The sequence below is a fragment of the Chelon labrosus genome (assembly GCF_963514085.1).
Source record: "Chelon labrosus genome assembly, chromosome: 15".
Lineage (NCBI taxonomy): Eukaryota > Metazoa > Chordata > Actinopteri > Mugiliformes > Mugilidae > Chelon > Chelon labrosus.
The window spans coordinates 13890669-13915347 of NC_140348.1; the positions used below are offsets into that span (position 1 = coordinate 13890669).

A 24679-nucleotide genomic window follows, 5' to 3' on the forward strand; every position below is an offset into this window, starting at 1 on the left:
CGTAGCTATTCCCTTCCCTGTCTCCAACCACCGCATCTTTCTCCAGGTTTCTCCCGTAATAAGAGCAAGCTCTCGCTGTGAAGGGAATGCAGCGGGCCGGAATGTGTTTATGAACACACCGCACTGCTTAATGTAGTGCTGAAATGTAGAGCTTTCACATCCATGCGCTTTTTCACCCACTGGGAAACAGACCTCGGCCCTGTTCTTTGTTCTTTCCCTTCCCTTAATGTACTCTTCCTCTTCTTCTTTGATCACACAAAAGTGTACATATATTAGCGCTGCTGGAGAGTCACAGGTCACACGTCGTCCAGAGCTTTCTGATTGGTGCCGGAGAATCACAGAATGTGTTCCCTCCAATCCCTCTCGGTCCCTGCGGGCTAGTGACGAGCTCAGCAGAGTGTGAAGGCTTGAGGGGCCTTTAGCTTTAGTTCCTTCATCTGTGAAGGTTATCTCTGAAAGGCTTTGGTTGCAACCTACAAATATATCCCCTCTAGGTAATGTCTTATAGGAGCCTTGGTTCGGGTACCTCAGTGGGTAATCTCTTTAAGGGCCCCACTCCTGGAGAGAGTGAGTTTCTCGCTGGGTAAGCTGTGAATATGTGAAAGGCCCTGGCGCCCATGTGATCAGAGCACTGTGTGACACCCAGAGTCCTGTGGTGTCAAGCCCAGTCTCCAGCCGTGGCACCTATATCCCCAGGCAAATCACGGCAGCTGGAATTCATCCCCGTGCCCCAACCTCCTGACTGTCAGGGAAGCGCACACACACACACACACACACACAAACACACACGTGTATGTACCCCTCATACACCGTGGGGAGCAGGCAGGCACCGAGCTGGTCCCGGATTTTATCGGAGGTGACAGCTTCTCACACTTCAGTGTTTGGATCACCTCAAGTAGCTGGGCTATGAGGGGAAATGAGCACTGCTCCACTACAAAGTCCAGATTTAGATTGACTGAGCTTGTCCTCGGGCCTGTGGGCTTCTGCTGCTGCCGTACTGCTCCTCCGCCTGACAGAACACCCACTACTGCTGCGAGGGACTGGTGTGTGTGTGTGTGTGTGTGTATCCGTGTGTACGTCTGCGTACTGTATATGTGCGCATATGTGTGTGTGACTTAGTAAAGCCTACTTTGAAGAGTCAGAGAGAGTGGGGGAAAGAGAGCGATGTGTCAGGTTTGGTTAGAATTGAGGGTGGCATCAGAATATGCTTGGCACTAATATGGCACCAGTATCTCTGTCCCCGTCTCTGCTTTCTGTCACTTAGTTGCCATTCTCTCCCCGCCCTTGACAATGTCTCTTTGGATTATGTGATTGGACTTACCACTTGGAGCACCCCTCATCCCTCCGCAACACCGCCTCTCCCATAAGTCTCTCCTTTCCTGCCTTGTCTCTGGCCTGGAACCCTCTCCTCCTCCTCCTCCTCCTCCTCCTCCTCCTATTCCTATAATGCACTTGATGTCTATTTAGAAAACCTGGTGAAAGCTGTATCTGTTCTGCTGTCAGAGGATCATTGACAGCACTAATGCCACTTGTCCTTGCCTCATTTGGCGAGAGGTGACACCTCGGTGCAGGCCGCCACATTCATCAAGTGGCACTGGGAGCACTGTGACATCGGCGTCAGGGCAAACCAACCATGGAGCTCCGGGCAGCGCTTTGCCTGGACAGCACCACCTCTCATTACAACAAGAAAGCACCGCAGACCATCTTGGAATTCCTCCTCTGATATTCGTACATGGCATGTGCCTTTTTCACTTCAGTTTCAGGACTCTGGTTAATTGATTTCTCTTAATTGAACTCCACAACCATACTTTTTCTGAACTACTTGGATTTCTGAATCATTCGCTATGTGGACTGCATTGTTTTGTTACAATAGCATATGGGTTTCTTGGTTAGTGTGGTGTTAGTTTCAGGGTTTTAATCTCTGCTGAAATCACGAGAACTATTCAGTTTAGCATTTGTTTTCACCGTGGCCTGGTCACAATAACCATAAATGTGATGCTTTAAGGATTAAATATACATTTTGATGCTACAGTTTCATGCATCCAACTTCTTGCTGCTCTTCCTTTTTATATTACAGGTCATTTTGGTATATTTTTTGTAGTACGGACTAGGTTGCAGCTAAAAGTTATTTTTATTAGCAATTAATCTGCTGTTTTGTTTGTTTAGTCCGAGAAATGTCAAAGTGCTGTCACTGTGTTTGGTTGACCAAAAGTGCATATGTCCCAAAATAGTCTGTTTACAGCGATGCATAACAGAGAAAAACAGGAAATCCTGTATCACAGAAGAACTGGAAGGGCTCCAGTATTTTTGCTCGGAAAATGACGAATCATTTATCAAAATACAGATTTTTCTGTCGCCCGACCGGTTGACGAATGGGCTAATTGTTTCAGCTGTAGTCTGGAGCAGTGGTTGGATAAATGGGTTCTGGGTCACTGTGACAGGAGACAGGACAAAATTAACAGAAGGGTAGTCAGACCTTGCAAGCAACCACCACCTGCAGCTCTGAAATATTAGTTTTACAGAGAGCAGCAAGAATATCAAGCTTTTACTTTTATGAATGAGTATTATATATAATAATCTAACAGGAAAGTGCTTTTAATGCTTCAGGTAAAGCATTTCTGACTATGCATACATGCTTATACTTAAGTAAATAATCCTGCATATTACATTTAAACACTCATGCGCTACCCATGCTTGCTGATAGTGGTATAATTGCTCGCTGTGATGCTTCAGCGTGTGTCTGTGCGAGTGTGCATTGGTGGCTGTGAGCTTGTTACTGTCAGGACTTTGCCCCGAGGCCACGCTGGTCTTCCCTCTGGAACAAGACACTCATCCTTCCCAGCAGCACCTCTCATCCCCCTACAAGAAGCGGACCAAGGCCGCGTTCAGTCCTGTCATTTAAAGCGGCGCTGCAGTGGTAAACATATAGCTTTGCTTGCGTTCGGCGTTTTCTCACCAAAGGTTATTGCGGGAATCTTTCAAATCTGACAAACACGTTGACCTCGTGGAACATTAAAGCCTAGTTTTGTATGTTGTTCTTTAGAGACGCCTAATCCTGCAGTCGTAATTGGGATTTGCGTATTTGCATCCATGCCAATAACTGAAGAGGCTTGTTTTTATTTTTTTTTATTTTTTTAACTTATGAATGTGCTTACCAACTTTTTTTTTTTTTTTTACTCATAACTTCTTAGTTTCTTTATTTGTGTCCTTGCCACCATGTGTCACCAGATGTTGACAAGACATTATTGCTTTTGAGGTAGAAATACATATATTAAGGCAAAGAAGACGTTTTCTTTTAAAATTTTGATTTATTTATTTTATTATACGGTGTATCCTGTGAGGGTCTTACCAATTCATCCATAACTCAGACATTGCATTTATGGTCAACAAATTGCTGAAGGTAAAGATGGGCGTTTTTCAGATATTAAGATAATACAAACAGTGGTAGCTTGTAGCTTGGCGTGAATACGGTCAAATGATCTTGCAACGCTTCAGCCTCCGATTCTAAACGCTATAAAAAGAGGCGAATGCATTATTTATATCTCAAATTTTAATTATAAATGGGTGGTTTTGAGCAACAAGCGTGACCCACATCTCACCTGACTGTCTCTCCTTCTGTCTTTAGGGGTATTCGCCAAGTGTCGCTACATCTACTATGGCAAGCACTCAGAAGGCAACAGATTCATCCGGAACGATCAGCTCTGATGGACGGCTTCTCCGGAGCAGACGGGGACGTGAATGACAGCAGGTGCCAGCAGAAGGAGAGACGATCAAATCAATCACTTATTTATTAAAACCACTGGTGATATTTGAGACCTTTGATCTACCCACTGGGAAAAAAAAAAAAAGATCGAAACTTTATGATAAGTTGCGAAGAGGAATGCTTCTTTCTGGGTTTTTTTTTTTCTTAGTTTGTTTTGTTTTTAAAGATCATATTCCAGCCCTACAGTAACAGCCTCTTCTGCTGAGCTGAGTCTGCTTCTGCCTCCCTGCTCGCAGCTCAGAGTCAGAAATGACACTCCCACTGACATGATTGCCTCTAAGCATCAGCACCCGCATAACTCCAGACACACAACACAACACGCAAACACCCACACACACACACGCAAGGACAGTCTCTCTCTATCTCTCTCTCTCACACATCCTCTCACACAGTCGGTGACAAACACACCCAGCCAATTGCATCCTTTTCTTTGACAGCAATGATGGATCACTTGTCCGCTACTGCCACTAATCAAGGATGAAAGGGGTGACGGTCACACACCTGCGGCCTGACACGGACTCATCTCTTTCATTCTGTCCGTCCGTCCCTCACACACACGCACAACTCACACACACACATAGCTGCTGTTTAAACATTAAGACATTGCAAGGAGTTTGACAGAACAGGGTTTATACAGCCTTGTTAAACATCTCTAGGATCTTCAGTCAACACCTGGGGCATGATCAGTGTCTAGTTTGGGGCAGAATGCTTCTGGCGCTTGTGTGATTTTTTTAATTGAAAGAATCTTTCCGTCTTTATGCCTTCTTCTTCAGGCATGTCTGATATCCAAGCAGTGACTTTTGGCTTCTTTCGCAAGTGTAGACGTGTCAGCACTTTTTTTTTTATTAACTGAGAAAAGACGCATCAAATGCAGTTCATAAAGTTAAAACGTTCCAGTACCAGCTGTAATGAAGAACAGACCTGTGACAGAGTATGCATTCCAGATATCTCATAATGCACTGTGGTGCCATTTGCTCATGTTGTTTTGCCTTTCTCTCTGCATGTCTTAAACCACTGCTTCATTCTGAAATGTATGTGATATTCGCTGTAACACTGATGCACGATGAATGTTTGCATTTTACAATGTTTTTATAATCTATATTGTTTCACCTTGTGTTCATGATGACGATTTTTTTTCTCTCCTTTATTTTTCTTAGTACAACAGCAGATAAAAAGTTTCAAATCGACCCTCTGATTAGATATTTTGACAGGAGAGAATGACGTGATAAAAAAAAAAAAGTCTGGTGTAAAACTGTTAGCTGGATGTTATTAAAAAGGGTCCCTTGTCAAATCCATACAGAGCTTAAGGTATTGTGTTGCTTTCAAATTGATTCCTTCTGCCACCGCACTTATTCCTAATGATGAAACGTCCAAGACATTCATATTTTTTCCTGCGTAGCCCTGTGTTACTCGTTATTAAGACGGCAAAGGTGGTTGAAAAAGACGTCCCTCGCGGACTAATCTCTTCTCAAATCTTGTCAAGTCATGAGACTGGATTACCTGCACGTTAGAAGTGATGTACTGTAGGTGAATAGAGCGTGGTGATGAGACAGAGAGCAGAGGTTTGATTTATTTGGGATTTGAAAGGAACCATGTTGAGCTTCAGTGTGGCGTGTCACTCATCCACAAACAGATGAAGAAAAGGTCAAGGATAGCCTGATGCTATGTTTGTTCACCACGTCTCAGTTTATTTCTCATTTCTATTAGCTCAAACATTTGCTCTAGTCTGTGTGCGTGTGTGCATGCGAGTGCTTTCTAGCTTGCATGTGCTTATACACTTCACGACTTCCTACAGGACTGTGTGACCATATTCCAGATGACATGCCATTCAGGAGCCTGGTCACTAGTGCTGGCGTTTCAAAATGACAAGGTTTATTTGTCTGTGTTTTGATATGCTCAGAGGAAACTGGGGCTGACAGCCGGAGGAGGCAGGAAGAGGGGAGCCACAACAAGTCCCCCCTCCCCTCCCTGCGCGACACAAAATGTCATCCTTCCCCTGGCTGCGGCGCACGCCCAGCCATCCTGCTGAAAAGAGCAGACATTTAAAACTTTGTGACATGTGTCACAGGCACTGCCATTGAGCCAGTGCCACTGACGGAGCTGGAATTGACAGGCCCCGAGCCACCGGAGCTGGCTGGGGGACACACCGAGTTTGGTGTGTGTCACTTCCCATACTCGTCAGGGACATGGGGACTACAGATGAAAACTAGCCTTCTGGCTAATTCTGGCTTTTTTAACCATGTGTAATCATGTGTTCTGTGAAATTGCACTGTCCCTTTCTTAAATAAACAGTAAACAGCATCCCGAGCTGCCACACCAACACAAACTGCATTATGGGGTGGGCGGGGAGTGCCACAGTGGGTTGACATATGCTTGACGTGCGCCTTTGTGCATGTGAGGGGATGAATGGGATGCTTGGCATCACAGAAAGTAGATTAATTAAGGTACGAGCCACATATCTACCTGTAGGCGATGCCCTCGTTGACCCTCAGCTCTGTCGTTGCTGCTGCTGCTCCTTGGGAACTTCTTGGCTGAACAAATGGCACGCCACTTCATCAGAGCAGATCAGTGACATTCTGCTATGGTAGCCCTGCAGGCTCCTTTACTAGCAATCGTGTGTGTGTGCGTACATGTGTGCACTCGAATAGATAACTGAACCTACATGTTTGCTGTGCATCCAAATCTTGTGCAAGTGTCAGCTGGATGTCTGTGCAATTATATTTTTGACGTTAAATCCAATTGGTTGTCTCTTACACGGCAAATGTGACGCAATAAAACCAAAGACTGAATGCGTTTCATACAACTCTAAATTAGAAATTGATATCATACTAGAGAATCATGTACAAGCAGATATTGCAAAAGTGACCAAAGTAACAGTACTCAATAAAGTAGCTGAACTTTTTTTAAAGAAATGCAGGAAAATCTGTGACAGATCTAGGAATATATCTGTATATATGCAAGTTAAAGTCACAGAGGAAAAGTACACTTACTTCTTTTAAATTAACTGCTAAATTTATATATGGTGCGTCCAGATTTTTACTGTAACTGTGACACAATATAAGAACTCTTCCAATTTTAGGTATTTTAAAATGTGTTCACAAACTGTAAAATCCCTGAGCTCTATATTACATCTGTGGCACAGTGCAATTCACCTCCCCAAAAGGCACACTAGTGTGTGAGCCACTGTCAAGAGAACTAAGGACCAATCACCCCATCACTAGACATCAGCCCACAGCCTGATGACTGATTGGCGTGAACCAATGCAAATTTACAAGGAGGCAGCAGCAGGAAAAAAAGGACTTGTCGTTATGAGTGACAACTGGCCACTGATAGCGGAGCAGCAAACAGGATGGGGTGAGATTTAGATTTAACTGTCCCCCTGGCTCTAGAGCCCCCTCTCCCCTTCCCTCTCTCTCCCTCTCTGTCTGACATGCAAACTCTTTCCCTCCTGCACCTGAAGACATTTGGCAGCACACTGCTGTCTCACTTGATCCGGAGAGGCTGAAGGGAGGAGGGAGGGGAAGTGGCCCTTATTTCCGGGCCTGGTCTTAGATGAGTAACATTTGTCATTCGGGGTTGTGCTGTAGTAATTAGCTTGTCAGTGGGCACCAGGCTGAGCTGGCTCTTTCTGCTAAGAAAGATGGACAGACTGACACGCGGGCTGACAGCCAGTCGATAATGTGGCAATTAATGTCATAAATAATTCCACTGCCAATTATATCAAAATGGACCCTGTTCTTTCACAAGGCCTGGTTCTCCCTTATCATTTCCTCTGATAAGGGGAACAACCGTCTTCAACCCCCCCCTATAATTATGGGGCTTTTTATATGGAAATATAACATGGCCTTGCTCCCCCACATGTTTATAGCACAGGGGTGAAAAGTAGACCGAGGGAGACATGAACAATAAATGTAACATGCTAATGAATGTGTTTTGTGCCCTTTACATTGGGTATTTCAGCGGGTCATATAGCAAGACCGTGAGGGATTTCAAATGCCACTGGCATGTGCAAAAGAGAGAAAACTTGATTTGAAAACGCAGACAATTATGTGAGAAAGATCGATCCGAGCTGATATTCGAAAGGTTGCAAAAGCTTAACCAACAGTGAGAATATTGATCCCGCCGCCCCATCGCTTGGTGGGAAAAATTATATCCATTCTCTGTCTTCAAGATGCAGGTCAATCAATCGGAGCAAGTGAGAATACACGATGAGCTCGAATCAGCAAGGGTTCACTGAATAGCAAATGTGCTGCATAGCGAGGGGAAGTGAAAGCGGAAAAAGTGGGAATTTGCTTTGAAATGCTTATTATCTGCCGCCAAGGCCTGTTTCCGTGGGCTCATTTGTCTCGACAAGTGACTCAGTCACAGTGAATGGTCCCCATCAGACTGACACTAAATTCCTCCTGTGAAATGTATGAGCAAATAAAGTGAGCTCAGCACATGTAAAGCCCTCCTAATGCATAGTAAAGCAGCCTTAAACACATCAGATGTATCTTCGGGACGGGAAGGTCGCTCTCGTGGTAATATATGGTCTGCGCTGAGAAGTCTCAAGGTCGTGTCAAATTCGGCTACATAATGTATGATTTCCCGTTACTCTTAGAGGCTGCAATCATGCCCCGCGAGCCTTGAGATGAAAATTTTACTAAGTAAATCAGCCACCTTGCTGGCATTTCTATTACCCCGCTATGTGCACTGACAGAGAAAATGAATAATTCTAAATAATAACACGTAGCAACAAATCATATTTAGTACTCAGAGGGCGAAAAGCTGCGGTGGATGTAAAACTGTTAGCTGGTTTTTGTTATTCTTTCATCTCCCCTGTATGGATTTTACATCAGTTATTTTGTTTGTTGTGTGTGGCTGCGTATAAGTGTTCTTTGTACTTTATGGAGATGAGTGTGTCACTCCTCCACTTGTCACTGTCCCCTTGTTAGATTGTGTGCGTAATTATTGTGTCACTTATTGCACAAGAATTGCTTGCTTTGAATAAAGCAGTTAAATGACCCTGTTAGCATAATTAATTTAACCATCCTGAGGGGCTGCAAAGTCGCATCCTCATGAATATTAATCACTGTCAGTGTCGGTGCTAAATATTGTACGACAACACCGCAACATGTTTTTGCTTTGTGTTGGTTTTGAAGTGGCGCGTTGTTTGATGCAATTTCGGAGTGAAATGTTGACTCTTTGTTCTGATTTACAGTCACTTTTCTCTCGCTCTTCTTTCAACAATAGCACATTTACACGGAGGAAACATGTTTGGCGCTTTCCAATGGCCGCGCGCGTTTTCTGCTGAATATCCGAACAGACACATCCGCTGCTTGTGCATCATTAAAACGGCGACCACGTTCACTTGGCAGAGAACCTACAGTAATTATACAGAATGGTATGGCAGGGGGGCATGTAAAGTTTGCATTTCAATGCTTGCACCCTAAGGCCTTACAGCTATATTTTACTTGAAGCACCAGCCATTGATTTTACATGCTTGACTTGAACAATCAAACATTTCAAAGAAAAAAATAATCCAGGGAATATTGTCATTTTTTTTTCTTCTGTCAGATCCTGAGGGTGGAGATGTTGATTATGTGTGTGTGTGTGTGTGCTTACCTAACAAGTGGACACGTAAAAAGAAGTAGAAAAAAAAAGCCCCTGGGAAATACAGATGTTTTTTTTCTCTCTTGTACAATTCCATACGACTTCACCACGGCACAAGAGAATACTTGAATTAATCGGGTGCTATGAATTGAGCCAACAGATTTGCACCTTCACTGCTCATGATATTACACTCTTTCATTCAAATGGCAGCGGCGGTATGCGACCGTTATTCTGGATCACCATGTAAAACCTGGTGGATGCAGAACTCACCCCCACCCGCCCCCCCTAAACGTCTCTGAACTGTAAACAATGTTCATGCAGTTCATATGAATACACACGTTATGGGCCCCACCGTGGTGCGACCTGAGGGAGGGGTGTGTTATGTTGCATGTCAGACTCTGTGGTATTTCCTGCGGCGCTCCGAGCCTATCTCTGGGGTCCTCTGGAGGGCAGCCTCTAAAATGGCTCGGCTTGGCCTTGGTCGATGACAGTGACATACGGAGGCAGTCGATTCTTGACACGCGGCTGTGAGTAATGGTGAGGAAAAGGTGAGGGAGATCTGCGCCGGGGCCGTTTTTAAAGACATGGAGATCCAGCCCACCTCCCTGGGGTACGGCAGAGCACAAATGAAATCCTTGAATCATGAATACTCTAGAGGTGAGGCGCTATTTACTGCAGCCAATCTTGCTTTTATGGAAACAATATTGGTGGTCAGTGGTTGGGAGCTCTAAGTAGGTTTTCTCCTCTTGCACTGGATAGCATGTGTGCAGACTTAATTTGTTGTTTTGTGTCATAGCAGCTTGGCTATTTGTAATGACAAAAAGCAGGTATGTTTCCTTAAAAAAAGAGCCATTAGTAATATTTGAGGGTCCTACTGCTATCAGATGCTTCTGTTAAACACAGAATCAAACGCAAAACACACTGAAAAAGTGGACATGAAAAAATGCCCCCAGGAAATACAAATGTATTCCTCTCATGGCCAATTCTGTACGATCAGATCTACACCTCAGGTACATCCCAGGTACAGGGTAGCTCTGTACCCTAGCTGCGTCATCGCACTCCGTAGACTGACGTGCATCTCCCCAGAAACTTTGATTGGTTTGCTTTTCACGTCTCTGAGTGGCCGGATAAGCGAACACAATTCTCCCTCCTTCTGCTTCGCTCAGTTCACGGGGTCGTGCGCATCACCTTCCCCGGTGTCCTTTCTCTCTTTGTGCAATGCGGTGATTTTAGGAAAAGCAGCTGTTGTCCAAGATTTATTTGCTCCAAATTCAACATGAGCAGCTCAACATCAGTTGCTATTGTATGAAGTAAACAAAGAAAATCAACAGAGCGAAAATAAAGAATGATGCCGACACACCCACGCACAAGCATAAATGCTTGATGGAATGCTACGATGGCGTTAGGCCTCACGGATAAGCTACAGTGTAGGCTCAATGTAGATTAGTTGCAGAAGCGTAAACCAGGTTTCGGTGTAGGCTACACCATAGCTATGTACTATGACCTAAATGGTAAAATAATATACTCACTGTTAACAGGCTAAGCATACATGCTAATGTTTACTGTCTTACATTAGCATGTTAGCCTGGCAACATTTGCAGTTTATCACAAAACACAACGGTGGAGTCAGTCAAGAATGTAATTGGGTTGCAAGATTTTGGTCATAAATTAAGCTACTGCACGAACATCAGTCTGCTTGCAGATCTTGAAGAAAAGCTAGTGGAGTTAGCAGCCACTATCAGGAACGCGTAAATCAGTAACAAAGTCCATGGTGGTGCTAATGGTAGTCGCATATCTAAGAACCGTACACATCCTCTGGAAACCATGAAAGGATCCCCTGGCCGCTGGAATGTTTCAGTCTGGACCACTAGCATTTAAATTAGCCATGACAGCAGCAGCAGCACGCTGAGAATAATTCATATACTGGATGTTAAGTATTACTCCCGTCAAAGCTGAGTTGTTCTCACAGCAAACGATACAAACCATCACTTTTTCAGATGGTGTGATTTAATGCCAATAGCACAAAATATTGATATGTTCACAACTTTGAATGTCCCTGAGCTAAAGGTTTATTGGTTGTTATGCTTCTCTTCTGTGTGCGGGTAAAGTTCAGCCGTGAACCTTCGCGTTTTGGTATCAGCAAGGTTTTTATCCCCCCCCCCCCCCCCCTCGTCAGACCGAATGATAGGCCTAACCTTGTCTGTCTTTCCAAACATATTGATTAGTCTGTGAGAAGAGAGAGACTGTAAGACCAAGTAGAGGCTAAACTTGAAGTAAATCACTTCCAAACTAATAACATCTCATTATCTCACAGCGAAGGAAACAGGAGAAATAGTGAGCATGAGTTTGAAGAGTCCGGAGCTAACTGATAAACATCCCAGCGTTATTTGCTTTATCAGAAAGAGGGTTTGTGAATTGAGAAAACAATCTTGATTTCATGATCCACCCATCCACATGTCATAGCCAGTGTGTCATATATAAAATCCAACCACCAGCGACAGGCTTCGAGCTTCCCCTCCTCGCCAGCTTCTCCAGGAGAGGACGTTCGACACAAATTACAAATGGCAGTGGCAGGCGGGAAAAAAAGAGAAGAGCCAACCTCTGTGCCTTTGTTGTTCTCCTTTAATTCTGTTAATCGCCCCCAGGTAAAGATTAGCTGCTCTTGCCAATTTAATTCAGCCTCAAATGATGCTGCTACAAGGTCACTTTTTCTTTTCTTCCTCTCTTCTCTTCATTCACCCCCTCCTCGCCCACCCACCCCCCCCCTCTCTTCCATCCCACCTAACTCTCTCCTCCATTTCTCTGTCCGTGAGCAGGATTGAGTTGTCATGTAGTTCTAATAGGCAGCACAGGGAATCATTAGTCCACCCCGGCTCCCTGACTGATGGGTATTTCACTCCAATCATCTGAGTACTGTGCGCGTGTTTGCGTAGGTGTGTGTATGTGTGTGGTAGGAGAGAGAGCACGAGTATTCCCCCCTCTGCTCCTCCACCACACACACACACACACACACATCACCATCCCCCCACCCGCCAAAGCATTGTGCGCCCGCTGCTATTGACGGAGTGTCAGAGCTGAGGGGAGATGTCTTAATCAACTTGGACACACTGGGCATTGATTTGACAAGCTGCTGTAATGACCTTCTTGTTTTCGTAAAGGATCACTGTTTATCTGGGCCACAACTGATGCGCCGAGCATGCCTCATCGTCATGGAAACTATTATCACAGCCGAATTGGGACGGGGTTCGGCCTTTGATTATAGCTCTTTTCTCGCAAACTGTGTCTCTTTTTCTGCAAATGCTGCACATTGCGCGTGTTGATACGGCCGAGGTGACGCAGTATAACCAGATATGCATGCGTCTGTGTACACGTGCCTCCAGTCGAAGTCATCAAGGGTCAGAAGGGAGATGCTATAATTGGTGTCAACATCTTTCATGTCACTGTTATGGAAATCATTACAGGCTGGATGGATCGACTTTTAAGGCTCAATAATCGCACGACAGACATTTCACTTATCTGTCAACCCACTCTTTTGGAAAATAGTTTTAAACATTGTAGTTCATTGATTTACTGAGTTACCTTGAATGATATCTTAAACAGTTTATTCTTAATTGAAAAATATAGACGCAATATACACTGATCAAGCATAACATTATGACCACCTTCCTAATATTGATATCCAAAACAGTTCTGACTCATCATTGAATGGACATGGGCCTTCTGAGGGTGTCCTGTGGTGTCTGGCAACAGAATGTTGTTAGTGGGGGCCTTTCGGTACTATGGGTTGAGGGGAGGGGCCCTTTGTGGATCATCCCACAGATACTTGATCAGTTTGTGATCTAGTGAATTTGGAGGCCAGGTCAACACCTTGTGCTGTTTTTCATGTTTTTTTTTTTAGTTGTACCTGAAGTGTTTTTGTGTATGTAGCTGCCTGTGTCAGGCTGCATGCCATCAATGGGGTATGGGTGGTACATGTCTAAGTAACATCCACACGAACTCCTGTCAGTGGTTTTAATGTTGTGGCTGATCAGTGTATATACACTATATAGGGTCTGTTTTAGAGTGACATTTATACATAACCACCCCCCTCGATTATGTCCTCTGTTAGCAAATGTATATTTAAAGGTGAGAGAGAGAGATTACCTTTGTTGAGTGGCGCTATGCTCCATCACCTGGTTCCTGGCCACAGGCACATCATGCTGCCTTAAGAAAAGAAAAGAAAAAAAAGAAAAGAAAAAAAAAAGAAGACACTCTGCTGAGTTGATTTGCAGGGATCTCAGGTTCAGGATGCTGTCAGCTTCTGTCAGGGCAATCAGCAACACTCAGCCTCCCTTGAATAGCCTCCACAGCAGACGGTAAATATTATTGGCATTCTGACACCCTCTCGCTGCGACGAAGTGTGTAAAATTGTTAATAAGGAACATGATGGGGCCACCGCTTGCCGTCCCGAGAATGGAAAAGCTTGCTCTCGTTGGCAATTATCCAAATAACAGGATGAGGCGCCTGAGGACAGGTGATTTAAGTCCTTAGCCAAGCGGTGGAGAGGTTTGTTTTGGCGGGGAGGAAGTAAAGAAAAGTCACACAGGTCACATGGTAAACATTGTCCTTGTGCTTTATGCCTCAGCCCTTAGAAAATGTACACGGAGAACCTTGTAGGCGCTGTTTGGAAAAATTGCAAAAGACATCATCTGTATACGAGGCACTTTAACACTTGAGGGCTATTGTACATTATGTATGATAGTCATCACAATGATACTAAAACAGGTAGGGTAAAGGTTGGTGATGTGTCAGCTTTAAGTATGGCTGAGAACGAGCTGCTTGTTTACTGAAATCCACTGTTATTAGTTATTTCTATGTCTCAATGTGACACTGTGATAAGGCAAACAGCAGTCCTCCCTTTGCATAGGGACGGTAAAACATTATTTTTAAAGGCACAGTATCTCTAAGTCGCAGAAGGACGCGTCGATAGCAGAATAAAGTACACAATCGTAAACGTTTATGTCGGTATTTCTCACTGTATGATTACATTTTTATGGTTCATATTCTGATATGGCTTGTTTTTGCTGCCACCGTCAGAGAAATGAGACAGGCCCAGAGGTGGCATTTCTCCTCTGCTTTATGGGGCGGGGTAGACGCCTGGAGGAGAGTCCTGCTCGGTTTCGTTCGGTAAACACACTGCCAAGCTAAATGGCTGATCAATCAATTTCAGTGGGATCGATCTGCATCAGTTCTGCCTGCATGCACACACCCGGAGCCACTTTATTGTAAATCAATCATTTTGAAAACATCTCACAGAGGGGCCCGTCCTCACTAACAAGCCATCAATTCCAGCTGCCTGTGTAGCACCCTTATCAGGCCACAAATCAGCAGCCACACAAACATCTGCTCCATTTCCATCGCGTCCCCCGCTCTGCCTCACTCCGTCTTCTACCCTCTCGCCGTCCCCGCCGCTTGTCGTGCTTTGATGGCGTGTCTGGCAAGGAGGGGAAAGGAGAGGCTGCGAATCTTCACCACACCACTTAAGATAACCCAAGGGTAATAGTGTTTGCACATTTGAGAGAGAAATGAGGACAAATGCCAGGGTGGGTCATACATTCTCCTTCTGACCGGCTGTTTGACGTTGGAGTGTGAAATTGCACACTTCAGCTGAGGAGTAGGAGGAGGGCAGGGCCCAGAGACTTATGAGATGTCCACTGGTTTCTAGCTATGGGATGGGAGTGTGTCATTGTCTGAGAAGTCATCCTGCCACATCACAACACCCCCAGAATTGGTGCTGCTTGTGATGTTTGAAGGATTCTCAGGAGATATCGCAAAACCCTTGACACAGGCGACACAATGTTTAGTGTAGAGCATCTAGAAGCAGATTATTTGAGTTGGAAATTTTCCGCGTTGCATAAAGGTTAAAAATCCTTTAAATTTGGCTCTATTTAATAACATGCTTATCACTGTGCAAGCTTTGCTTTGACATGTTCTAGCTCCAACAGGAGGGAAAGAGGATTACTTTCTCAAATCATTTACCCATGGAACGACTGTATCTGCCAGCCAAATCCACATTGAGATGCTACACATCCTGCTGCGATGCACATTCCCAGCGCTGACATGACAGCAATGCCAGATACCTGGTATGATGTCCTTTGCTCATCCACCGTCTCCGTGGAGATATACAAGCCAGTGTGGACAGAATGCTATTCCCACCCATCACTGTGGATCCTCACTGATTGACAGTCTGACAGGTGAAAGTGATGGAGCAGCTAATAGGGTGTCAGCAAACGTAAATCAAGACTAATGCCCGACTCAATGGGTTACTGCGGCTTGGCGGTGCGACTGGGCGGCGGGGTCACCAACCCCCTCGGCAGCGCGGGGATTGGTAGAATACGCCGCGCATTCATCTGAGGCTTTCCCTGGCGATGGGCAAGGTCAGACGGCAGGTCTACTGCTCCTCTCCCTCCCGTCCTCGCCACTTTCTACAGAAGCACCATAGACAGCATACTGACCAGCTGCATCTCTGATAGCTTTGGTAGCTACAGTGACGAGGACAAGGAGCCTGTGCAGAGAGAGGCGAGGACAGCGGGAAAAAATCATCGGCAACTCCTTCATCCCATCCAGGACATTGCAAAAAAACCCACAACATCCCCACCATGGGCTATTCTCCCTGCAAACCTCTGGCTAGAGGTTTTGCTGTATTTGTATTTTTCTTAACATGTCACCACCGTAGACTGTAGGGTCACCACCGGTGGGATGGCTGGTGTGAGGTTTTTTTTCTTGGATGAGTAGTAAAACATCTTTAAGAGTATCCTAAGTCCATTTGCCTTTAGTTTAGCTCTGTTTTTTTTTTTTTAAGTTTTCATTTCTTTTTAGGATTTTTAGCAATGTTTGAATCGAATTGTATTGACAGTTATAGTACTGTCTGTTTTCTTGTTGTCCGGAGGCCCTTAAATCATATCATCTGATCAAATATATACTTATAGATTTTCAGAATGTTACATTCAGTTGTTGCTTATTCAGTCATGAATATTTAAGAGAGAATATAGTAGAAGACTTATTGAACCCTAGTGTTGATCAATGAAACCTACTGAATCGGGCTAGTGTGTTTACACACACACAACAATATTTCAGAGTATCCAAGTTTGTTTCAGTGTTACTGGGAATTGGCCTTTTCAAATTGTATATTATGATAAATATATAATTACTGAACTAAATGTATTATTCTAATTAAGAACATTTGACATTGATTTTAATTACACATGTTGTTGCCAGGTAACTGTTCATTATAAAAATCTTAATCTTAAAGTAACAGCTACTGCAGTAAAATGTACAGTACAATTACAAGTAATTCAAAATCTCTTCCCCACTTATTACTGAAATTGAGTCAAATTAAGGATAATACCTTTTCTTGCTGGATTAAAAAATAAAAATAAATAAGAGAAGAATTTCCAGGTTTAGAACACAAATACATCCATTTTAATTTGAGAAAATACAAAAAGAAACCATGTACAATCTATGTACAAACTTTTTGTACAAGACAGTATATTTATCAGCAGATTATATTTGACAGAGTCAGGTAGATCAACTCAGCACCATCAAATAATCCAGTCATCCATCATGTCTTGAACACATCCGAGCTATTCAGACGGCAACGTCAAACTCCTGTTTGCTGCAATTATGATGTGCCAACAAATCCCGTCTGTGATACGCAAGAGCAATATCCTGAATTCGTCCTGAACTGATAGGCAGCAAAAAAAAAAAAAAGAAAAGAAAAAACATTGCAACTTTTCTTTTTTAAAAGAAAATTGCTGAATGCAATTTTACAGTATTATTAAGACTTGAGACCCACCTCCCATCCCTATAAGTATTATATATTCTATTATATCTAGTACAATTCCCAGTGAATAAGTTACTATATCCATCCTTTACAGCAAAAAAAAAAGATTAACAAAAATAATGCAACAGTAACATATGACGCATAATCTTTGATTTGTTCAGTGGAAAACAACACATCTGATGTTTTAGGCATGGGCCTCTGTGTGCATCTTTCAGTCATCCATATTACACTACACTACATGACACACCCTGATAACCTCTAACCTTATAACCTTGTATCTCTGCTCCGGCAGTCCCTCAGACCTCCTGAATGCCACTTGTCGCTTTAGTGGGACTTCATATTGGGCCCTCCTTTTGACCTTCTGCACTGCCTGGCACTATACTGGCATGGAGGCAATGATGGCTTGGATGTTCTCCATGCCAGTACAAGACACTGCTCTCACAGTGGAAAACACTTGGACTCGGCTCCCGTCGAAGCGAGCCGGCGTCCCTGAATGACTGAAGGATGCTTGCTCAACTAAACTATTCATGGCACTTCAAAAAACACTCTAAAAACTTTAGAGGTATACAATGCAGAGACCTAAAACATCTAATAGAGACATTTGAAAAGGTGTAGGAAGAAGAGACATCTCAGAACCGGTGTCGTGAATAAAGCCAGCCTGAATGAGTCGCCGCGAGGAGGGTTCAGGTAGAAAAAGCACGGTAATCAAGTATAACGAACATAAATGGTGCATTACGTTGTGAGTTTATGTTAATGCCAGTTTGCAGCATGTACCGTTCTATTTCTGAGCAACGCTATGTTTAAGTACCTCCAAAAATACTCTGTAAACAAATAAGAAGCAGTTGTGACAGATAACGAGAAGCTGACAAAATGGAATGTAAACCCTGTAATAACACAACGTAATAAAAACAGGAAAACGAAGGATGTTCTCTCTCTTGATAACAATTGCTGAATTGGTGCTACCTTCCATCTTAGTGATGGCTGTTAAACCAGATCAAATTACGCCTGACTTTTCCTAGCGTCGCATACAGTACTTGAATAGTCTCCGCATTCCTACAAGAATCCAAGATATTTCATTTTTGAGATACGCATTTGTCTTTTTTTTTTCCACCCCAACGTGACAATCAGTTTGTCGATTCTATGTATAATGAGTCATTGCCATTATCGATTATTATTAATAATTCCTTATTGTTCAGGCTAGCAAGTATGCCATTAAAAGCCCAATTATACATACATTTTACTCACATATTTATTTTTTTTCTGAAAAGAAATCTATTTGCTACAATGTGTGACGACGATGCAATCACAGTTCAAAAAGTTCACTTCAGGACAATGTGTATGAGGCTTCAGTATAAGTTGCACCACACCCAATAGACGGACATTGAAGCTCAGATCATTTTTGTTCGAGAAAGAAACGTGATCTATATAACGGGTTGAGTTCACACAAACATATTTAGCACAATATCATCTATTCCATATTCCAAAATTGTTTTCTATTTTTAGAATCTTTTTTTTTTCTCCCTTTACACTCTATAGAGAAGGATCACTGCAATGAACAGACAGCGTCTCCTTGTCATAACTGAAATCATGTTTTGTGGAAAACACCACCAACTCACTGCTGTAGTTTACACACCCTTCCTCTGAACTAGAGACCTAATTTAGGTCAAACACATCTGATAAAGGTCATTCTACTCTGGCCTGCACATAGTGGGGGCGAATCTATATTAATCTCGTCACTATGACCACTCTTTCAGCCCCCCCTCGATACAAACGTTCCTTTACGCTTGTCTATCCATGTTCTCAGCGTGGGATGCTTTGTGTTAGACACATTACTTAGTAGAGAGACGCTGCATCTGTGCAACTAAAGGTGGCTGCAGGTGAGCCTTCAATTTGTTTCTACGAGCACTCAACAGAGCCGAGCTGCCGGGCTGAAGATGGTGGTTGCACAATGCAAGCTAGTCTAAGCTTTATTAGCTCCAGAGTGATGCAGTTTGTTAAAGGGGGGGGCAGAGGGATAAAAAAATAATAATTTGCTTCAATACAATGTGAAATAAATAGTGATATAGTCAAACACAAAATCTCTTGATATGTACTTGTAATTAAAGATAATGACCCTTTATCTCTTAAAGTACTTTCTGCTTAGTTCTTGACTAGAAAAATAAGTACAAATTGATTATGTTCATGGATAGAAAATAAATATGCTTAAATGTATAAATCCAACTACATATTCGTATTATCTTCATTATTAGGAGTACAAGGCTACCAGTTCAATCTTCCATCCTTTTCACAGCTGGATTTGGATCTACGAGGGCCTTAACGTGCAAAATACACTCGCTCACAGGCTAGCACAAAGAACACTGGATTCTCTTCAGTGTCCTCATCAGCGGTCTGTGGCGTTGTTGCATTTCCACCAACTATGCTTGAGCTTTCCTCCCCCAGTTTAGGAGGACCGAACACAGCAGCTTAACTCCTGAGAGTTTTGAGGCGTGTGACATCTGGGTTGGCAACAGAGAACATCCAAGCTCTTTACTGCCTCTGTGCCAACCGTGTGCCAGGCAGTTGCTTTGATCAAAGGAGGACCCATTGATACCCACTTTTACGCAATATGTGGCATTTCTTTCCTCAAACACAGGCTTTATGTAACAGACAAAACATTCAGAAAATACACCACTCTTCTCTGTGATCCCAATTCTGCATTTAGGGCGGGCACGCAGCTGCTGTTCGTGTTAGGTCCGCTCAATCATAGTTGGGGTTTTTGGTTCGGTTGTGGATGCAACATAATGTCTTTGTTAGTAGATCCAAATCCTTTAGACTCAACTACTGTTTGTTTCTACCGTAACTTTTATTTTTAGAGCTAAGATCCCACATGCTGTTCCTTCGAACGCGCACCACCGCATACAAACCAATGGGGAGGAGCGGATGACGGCACGGATAAGCGCAACACCAGAAGGACAAGTGGCGGCGATGGCCGCACACACACACCTACACACCGCGTGTACATAAACACTCCTGAATGCGTGAAGCTGTTATAAAGGGGGCTCAGGCACATATCATGCGAGCTTGAAACCGAATCACAGCCTTTATATCAGCAGAAGAACTTTAGCCAGCATACACCAACGCTGCACCTTTTTCTCTGAGTGCTTAGATTACTGTTTTGCAAGATGATTTTTGTTCTGCAAGCCTGGAATGCGCTCACTCAACACGAGGAGTCAAGGTGAGGAAGCAAACCTTAAGCAATGGCATGATGTATAACAAACGAGATTAGTACGCCCTCGAAGCCGAGCAGCCCTTCCTTCCTTCCTCCCTTTCTTCGTTCCTTCCCTACGGCATCTCCTTAGAAACATTTTATCGGGGTGCAGGGGGCTGATGTTTCCAGTTGTTCTGTCAAAAGAAACTTGTTCAGTTTTAGTGCAAATAGAACAGAAGCAGACAGGAGATATGACGCTGATGGGCCCAGCTGGTTTGATGTGACGCGTCTGGATGAATCTTTGGGAGATGATATGATCAGTCTATCGCTGCAACCCTCATCCTCCAATAACCAGTCACCTTTAGCCATGGAGTCTGGTCACATGAAGAGGTGAACTATTGCAAAGAATTACAGGAAGTACTCTTTTTTTTTTTTTTTTTTTTCCTCTCTCAACTCTTAAAATAATTCCAAAAAGTGCTAAGGGGGAGGGGCTGTACAATCCTTATTTGATTGTCATTATGTACATCTCTATGGATACATTAATAAATAAAACAATGTCCAAGAGCATGGAAGTAACATTAAAGGTATACACATAGGAAGTCCCTTCCAGTCTGGGTTCCTGTCCAACCCTTGATTAGAAGAATGAGTGAAGAGAAGTGTGTCAGTCTTCAACACCCCTGACGTTATCATCATCATCATCATCATCATCATCTCCTCCACCAGCGACCTCTTCTCGTCTCTTTCCGAAAGACCGCACAGATGAGTCAGCGAGAAAACCTGGTGTTCAGCATTCATCTTCAACTTCTCTGATCGGTGGAATCAGACTACTTGTGGATTTGTATTGGTTGACTTGGTTGGCCATGTGAGTGCTCATGGGCTTGATCTGAATGTTCCGTGGGTAGGCATTTTCTGGTTCATCTGTAAACCATTTCTTTTCTGAAGGGGACAAGGCGAGAGAGGAAGAAAACAAGAGAGTTAGTTCGACAAAGTAGGCGACAATCTGTCAATTTGCAACCACGCTGCCTCAGTTTAAGTGAGATTGAGATTTGCATGGCGTTCTTTGTGATTAGCATCAAACCGTGAGGTCCAGTTTAAGTTTGGGTTCTGGTGTCAGTGTGACGTTGGCACGGTGGCAATTTGCAATAATATACATGTGGTTAGATTTATATGTTGTATATTCAAGTGTTACCCGACTACGCAGATAGTTTTGGTTTCATTCACAGGTTTCGATACATCTGCCTCAATGAGAACCAACCTCTCACTGCCAAAGAAATAGTCTGTACCGTTGACCATCCAGACTGAAGACGTGGCTGGACTGCATTCAAAGTCAATGCATAGATACACACGCGGTCGCCAATTTGCCTGGGGCATTGCAAAGTGAGGCGAATGTTAAAAATATTTTGAACTTGAGCAAAAAAATAAATCAAGGTTGCGTACCTACTGTATGGAGCCGCAACTTGTGTAACTGAGAAGTTTTGATATTGGGTTTGGGCTGCATAAATGTATACCACAGGATTTAGAAATCCTGATGTGATCTTCGACAGCAATAAAAACAAAGTGCATTGTCTGCACAGTTAATAATTAAACACCGCCCCAGACATGTCTTCTAAAGGTCTATTCTCAAATGTAATTCACTTCCCTTCAATTGCATTTGGGTGCCTCTAGGAAAACCTTAAACTATCTGCATGGCCGTTTACCGCTAGTGTTAGAAAATATGTCTTTTGCAATCTGGTTCTTTAAGCTAATAAGTGCACTATATCCTAAACAGTCTCGTTTCATCGTAGGCTCTCACATAATCACTGTCAGCATGAGGGTAGGGAGGAGATTTGAAGGAAAGTTGGATGTGTCATTTTTGAGAGAATCTCTTCGTGTTTAAGTAAGCCATGAGAGCGCCATTTCTGAGGAAAGTGAAGGGTGTATGCCAGCTGTCAGAAGTTTGTAAACTCTCTCCCGGCACTTCACAGGCATCTGCAATGCCATTCAAGATGTCACTTCCTTTTGGGTGAAGTTGTAATATCAAATTTTAACTTTGTTATGTGGAGCAAACCTTTGCGTGCGCGTGAGTGAGTGCATGGGTGTGCGAGTGTGTGTGTCGGCGTGCATGTGGGGAGATTCATTTGTGTGGGGTGGTGAGTGTGTGTGTGTGTGTGTCAGCAAGCTTAAGGCTGTGGGGCTGTGTGTTACAGCACAGATATTTGATGTGTAGAATTGTGCCTGAGGTGAAGCAAGATGTCTGCCATCTCTCTCCAGAGTCTGCTGTTGATACGGTGAACTTAGTGATGTCGCCTCAAACCACCATATCAGGTGCACAAGGCTACGAGGAGGAAACTTACAGACTCATATCCCCCTTCAATTTCAACTTTAAATTGGTCACACCTCCCACTTTTTTGGTGTGACCGATGGCACAGGGCTGGACACACTTTCTTAAAGTTCCGTGAAGAGGTAAGCAATTTGGCTGCATCAGGGGGATTTGAATCAGTCTGACCTACATGTGAGCAGCTATGATGTAGGTCTGTACAGTTGTAAAACACGTTACTTTATGCTGGTATGAGCTACTGTACAAAATAAGGGGGAATAAACATGACACCTCAAAGTCGGCTACAGTCATCTGATAGCATTCAATAGGAGGGAAGATGTGCAAACACACAGACCTCTCACACAATGCAAACCATCTCAAGTTCAAGTAAATCATAAAAAGGCATGATAAATAATGGAAAGAAACAAAAAAAATAAAGGATTTGTCTGCAGGAAAAGAAAACTCATCATCAAGTGAGTAACTGAAGAAGGGCACAAAGAAAAGGAGGGAGGGGCGGGGTTCGTCTCAACCTCATGCAATGTGGAGATGGTCCTGATCATGGCAGGGAGGAGGCAGGAGCAGCAGCAGCAGCAGACATTTTGCTTTCCAGATGAAAGCAAAACTTAAACTGAGGCATGGTTTAATTAACATCTGAGGAACGTGATAGATAAAACAAACTCCCCTCTTCATAACAATATCCACAGGACATAGTTATGATCAGAACCCCAGGTAAAGGTTGCTAAGTCATGCAGAATCGTTAACTTGCATACCTTGGCCCATTCTATTCATCCTTGTTGCACTTCAGAAAGAGAGGTAAGTAATCTACTGTAAGTGAGTGGTATTTACAATATATACACAACGGACAAATGACTACCAGTCTAACTTATGCTTACATATTGTTACTACAGAACTTGGGCTATATAATGAAGCTTAATTTTAAGACGTATCAGCGGTTAATCATCTACCATTTAATAATTCGTCAGTACAATAGTAACAAATCTGCATGCTTTTAGAATATGTCACAATTCAACAATTACTTTATTCCAGAGGTGGGACCAAGTCATTGATTAGCCAAGTCTCAAGTTTAGAGTCAAGACTACATGCTCACGTCAATACCCAAGTCTTAAAGTTGTTTCTGAGTCCTAACGCTGTTCATTAAATATGTCATCGTTGCTGTTGCCAAATTTCATTTAAGCCCCTTTTAATCAGATTCACAAATTTAAAGATGTGCTGCTATTATGTTTGATGAATGTACATTAAAATTATTGTGACTTATTTTAGGTTTGTACTCATGGTTGGGAGAAACAAACCCCTTGACATTTCTCACAATTTTCACAATTATTCCAAGCCAATGTTTTATTACTTTTTAAGTTAAAACATTAAGTAGTAAGTAAATTTATTGGCGGTTTAGGCTTCTGCGGCAATTTGATGCCGTAGGTATTGTGACAGCACAGAGCCTAACGCCACAGCTGACGCGCACCTCCCCAGAAATGTAACTACGCGCTGCGGCGACGCAGGCCGCAAGAGTTGTTCCGCTTGGTAGTAGCGTGTTTCTGCTTTAGTATGTCCGGCTGCTTCTCCATCTCCACAATTTTCGAATTGATTGTTTTTGGATGGAACACACTGAGGAAAGGTTAACTGAGGGGGTTCAGAGATACGGAAATTTGCCAGCCTTGTCTTTTTCAGTTACCATTGGTGAAAGTGACGCAGGAAGTAGAAACAAAAATTATGTCCTGCAGTACCCTAATTGAGCCTTCTAGTAAAAGTATTAATAGCCATTAATTACATTCTTACAATCCTTAAAGCTCATTTAGGGTACAGGGCCAACCTATGTACGTAGCCTACGCCTGTGTGACCCATTTATACTGTGCTCGCCAGTCTGGCTCGCTCTGTAAAAACGCTACCCAAATGCAAGTCAAACAAATGTTTATAACTTGGAACCTCCTCTGTTGACCTTTCCTCGATGTGTTCCATCTTTATTAATCCAAAACATGATAGAAATGGAGATGGAGAAGCAGC

At 43.3% G+C, this 24679-nt stretch overlaps 2 protein-coding genes across 4 annotated transcripts in view; one reads left to right on the forward strand and one right to left on the reverse strand.

Annotated features, from left to right (window-relative positions):
- The window catches only part of lrmda (leucine rich melanocyte differentiation associated), a 201036-nt gene extending 196002 nt beyond the window's left edge, over positions 1 to 5034 (forward strand). Inside the window, exon 7 of the mRNA XM_084561641.1 lies at positions 3626 to 5034. Coding sequence (XP_084417767.1) covers positions 3626 to 3705 — 80 coding nt within the window. The 3' untranslated portion in view covers positions 3706 to 5034. The remainder of the gene's footprint in view (positions 1 to 3625) is intronic.
- A 15856-nt stretch (positions 5035 to 20890) lies between these two features.
- kcnma1a (potassium large conductance calcium-activated channel, subfamily M, alpha member 1a) overlaps positions 20891 to 24679 on the reverse strand; it is a gene marked incomplete at its 3' end in the record, with an annotated part of 130894 nt that continues 127105 nt past the window's right edge. For 2 of the 3 annotated variants that reach the window (XM_084561382.1, XM_084561379.1), the window contains 2 exons: positions 23431 to 23459; positions 20891 to 21300 (listed from right to left, as the gene is read on the reverse strand). In XM_084561382.1, the coding sequence (XP_084417508.1) occupies positions 21149 to 21300; positions 23431 to 23459 (181 nt within the window). The remainder of the gene's footprint in view (positions 21301 to 23430; positions 23460 to 24679) is intronic. The other variant, XM_084561383.1, reaches the window with a different exon arrangement.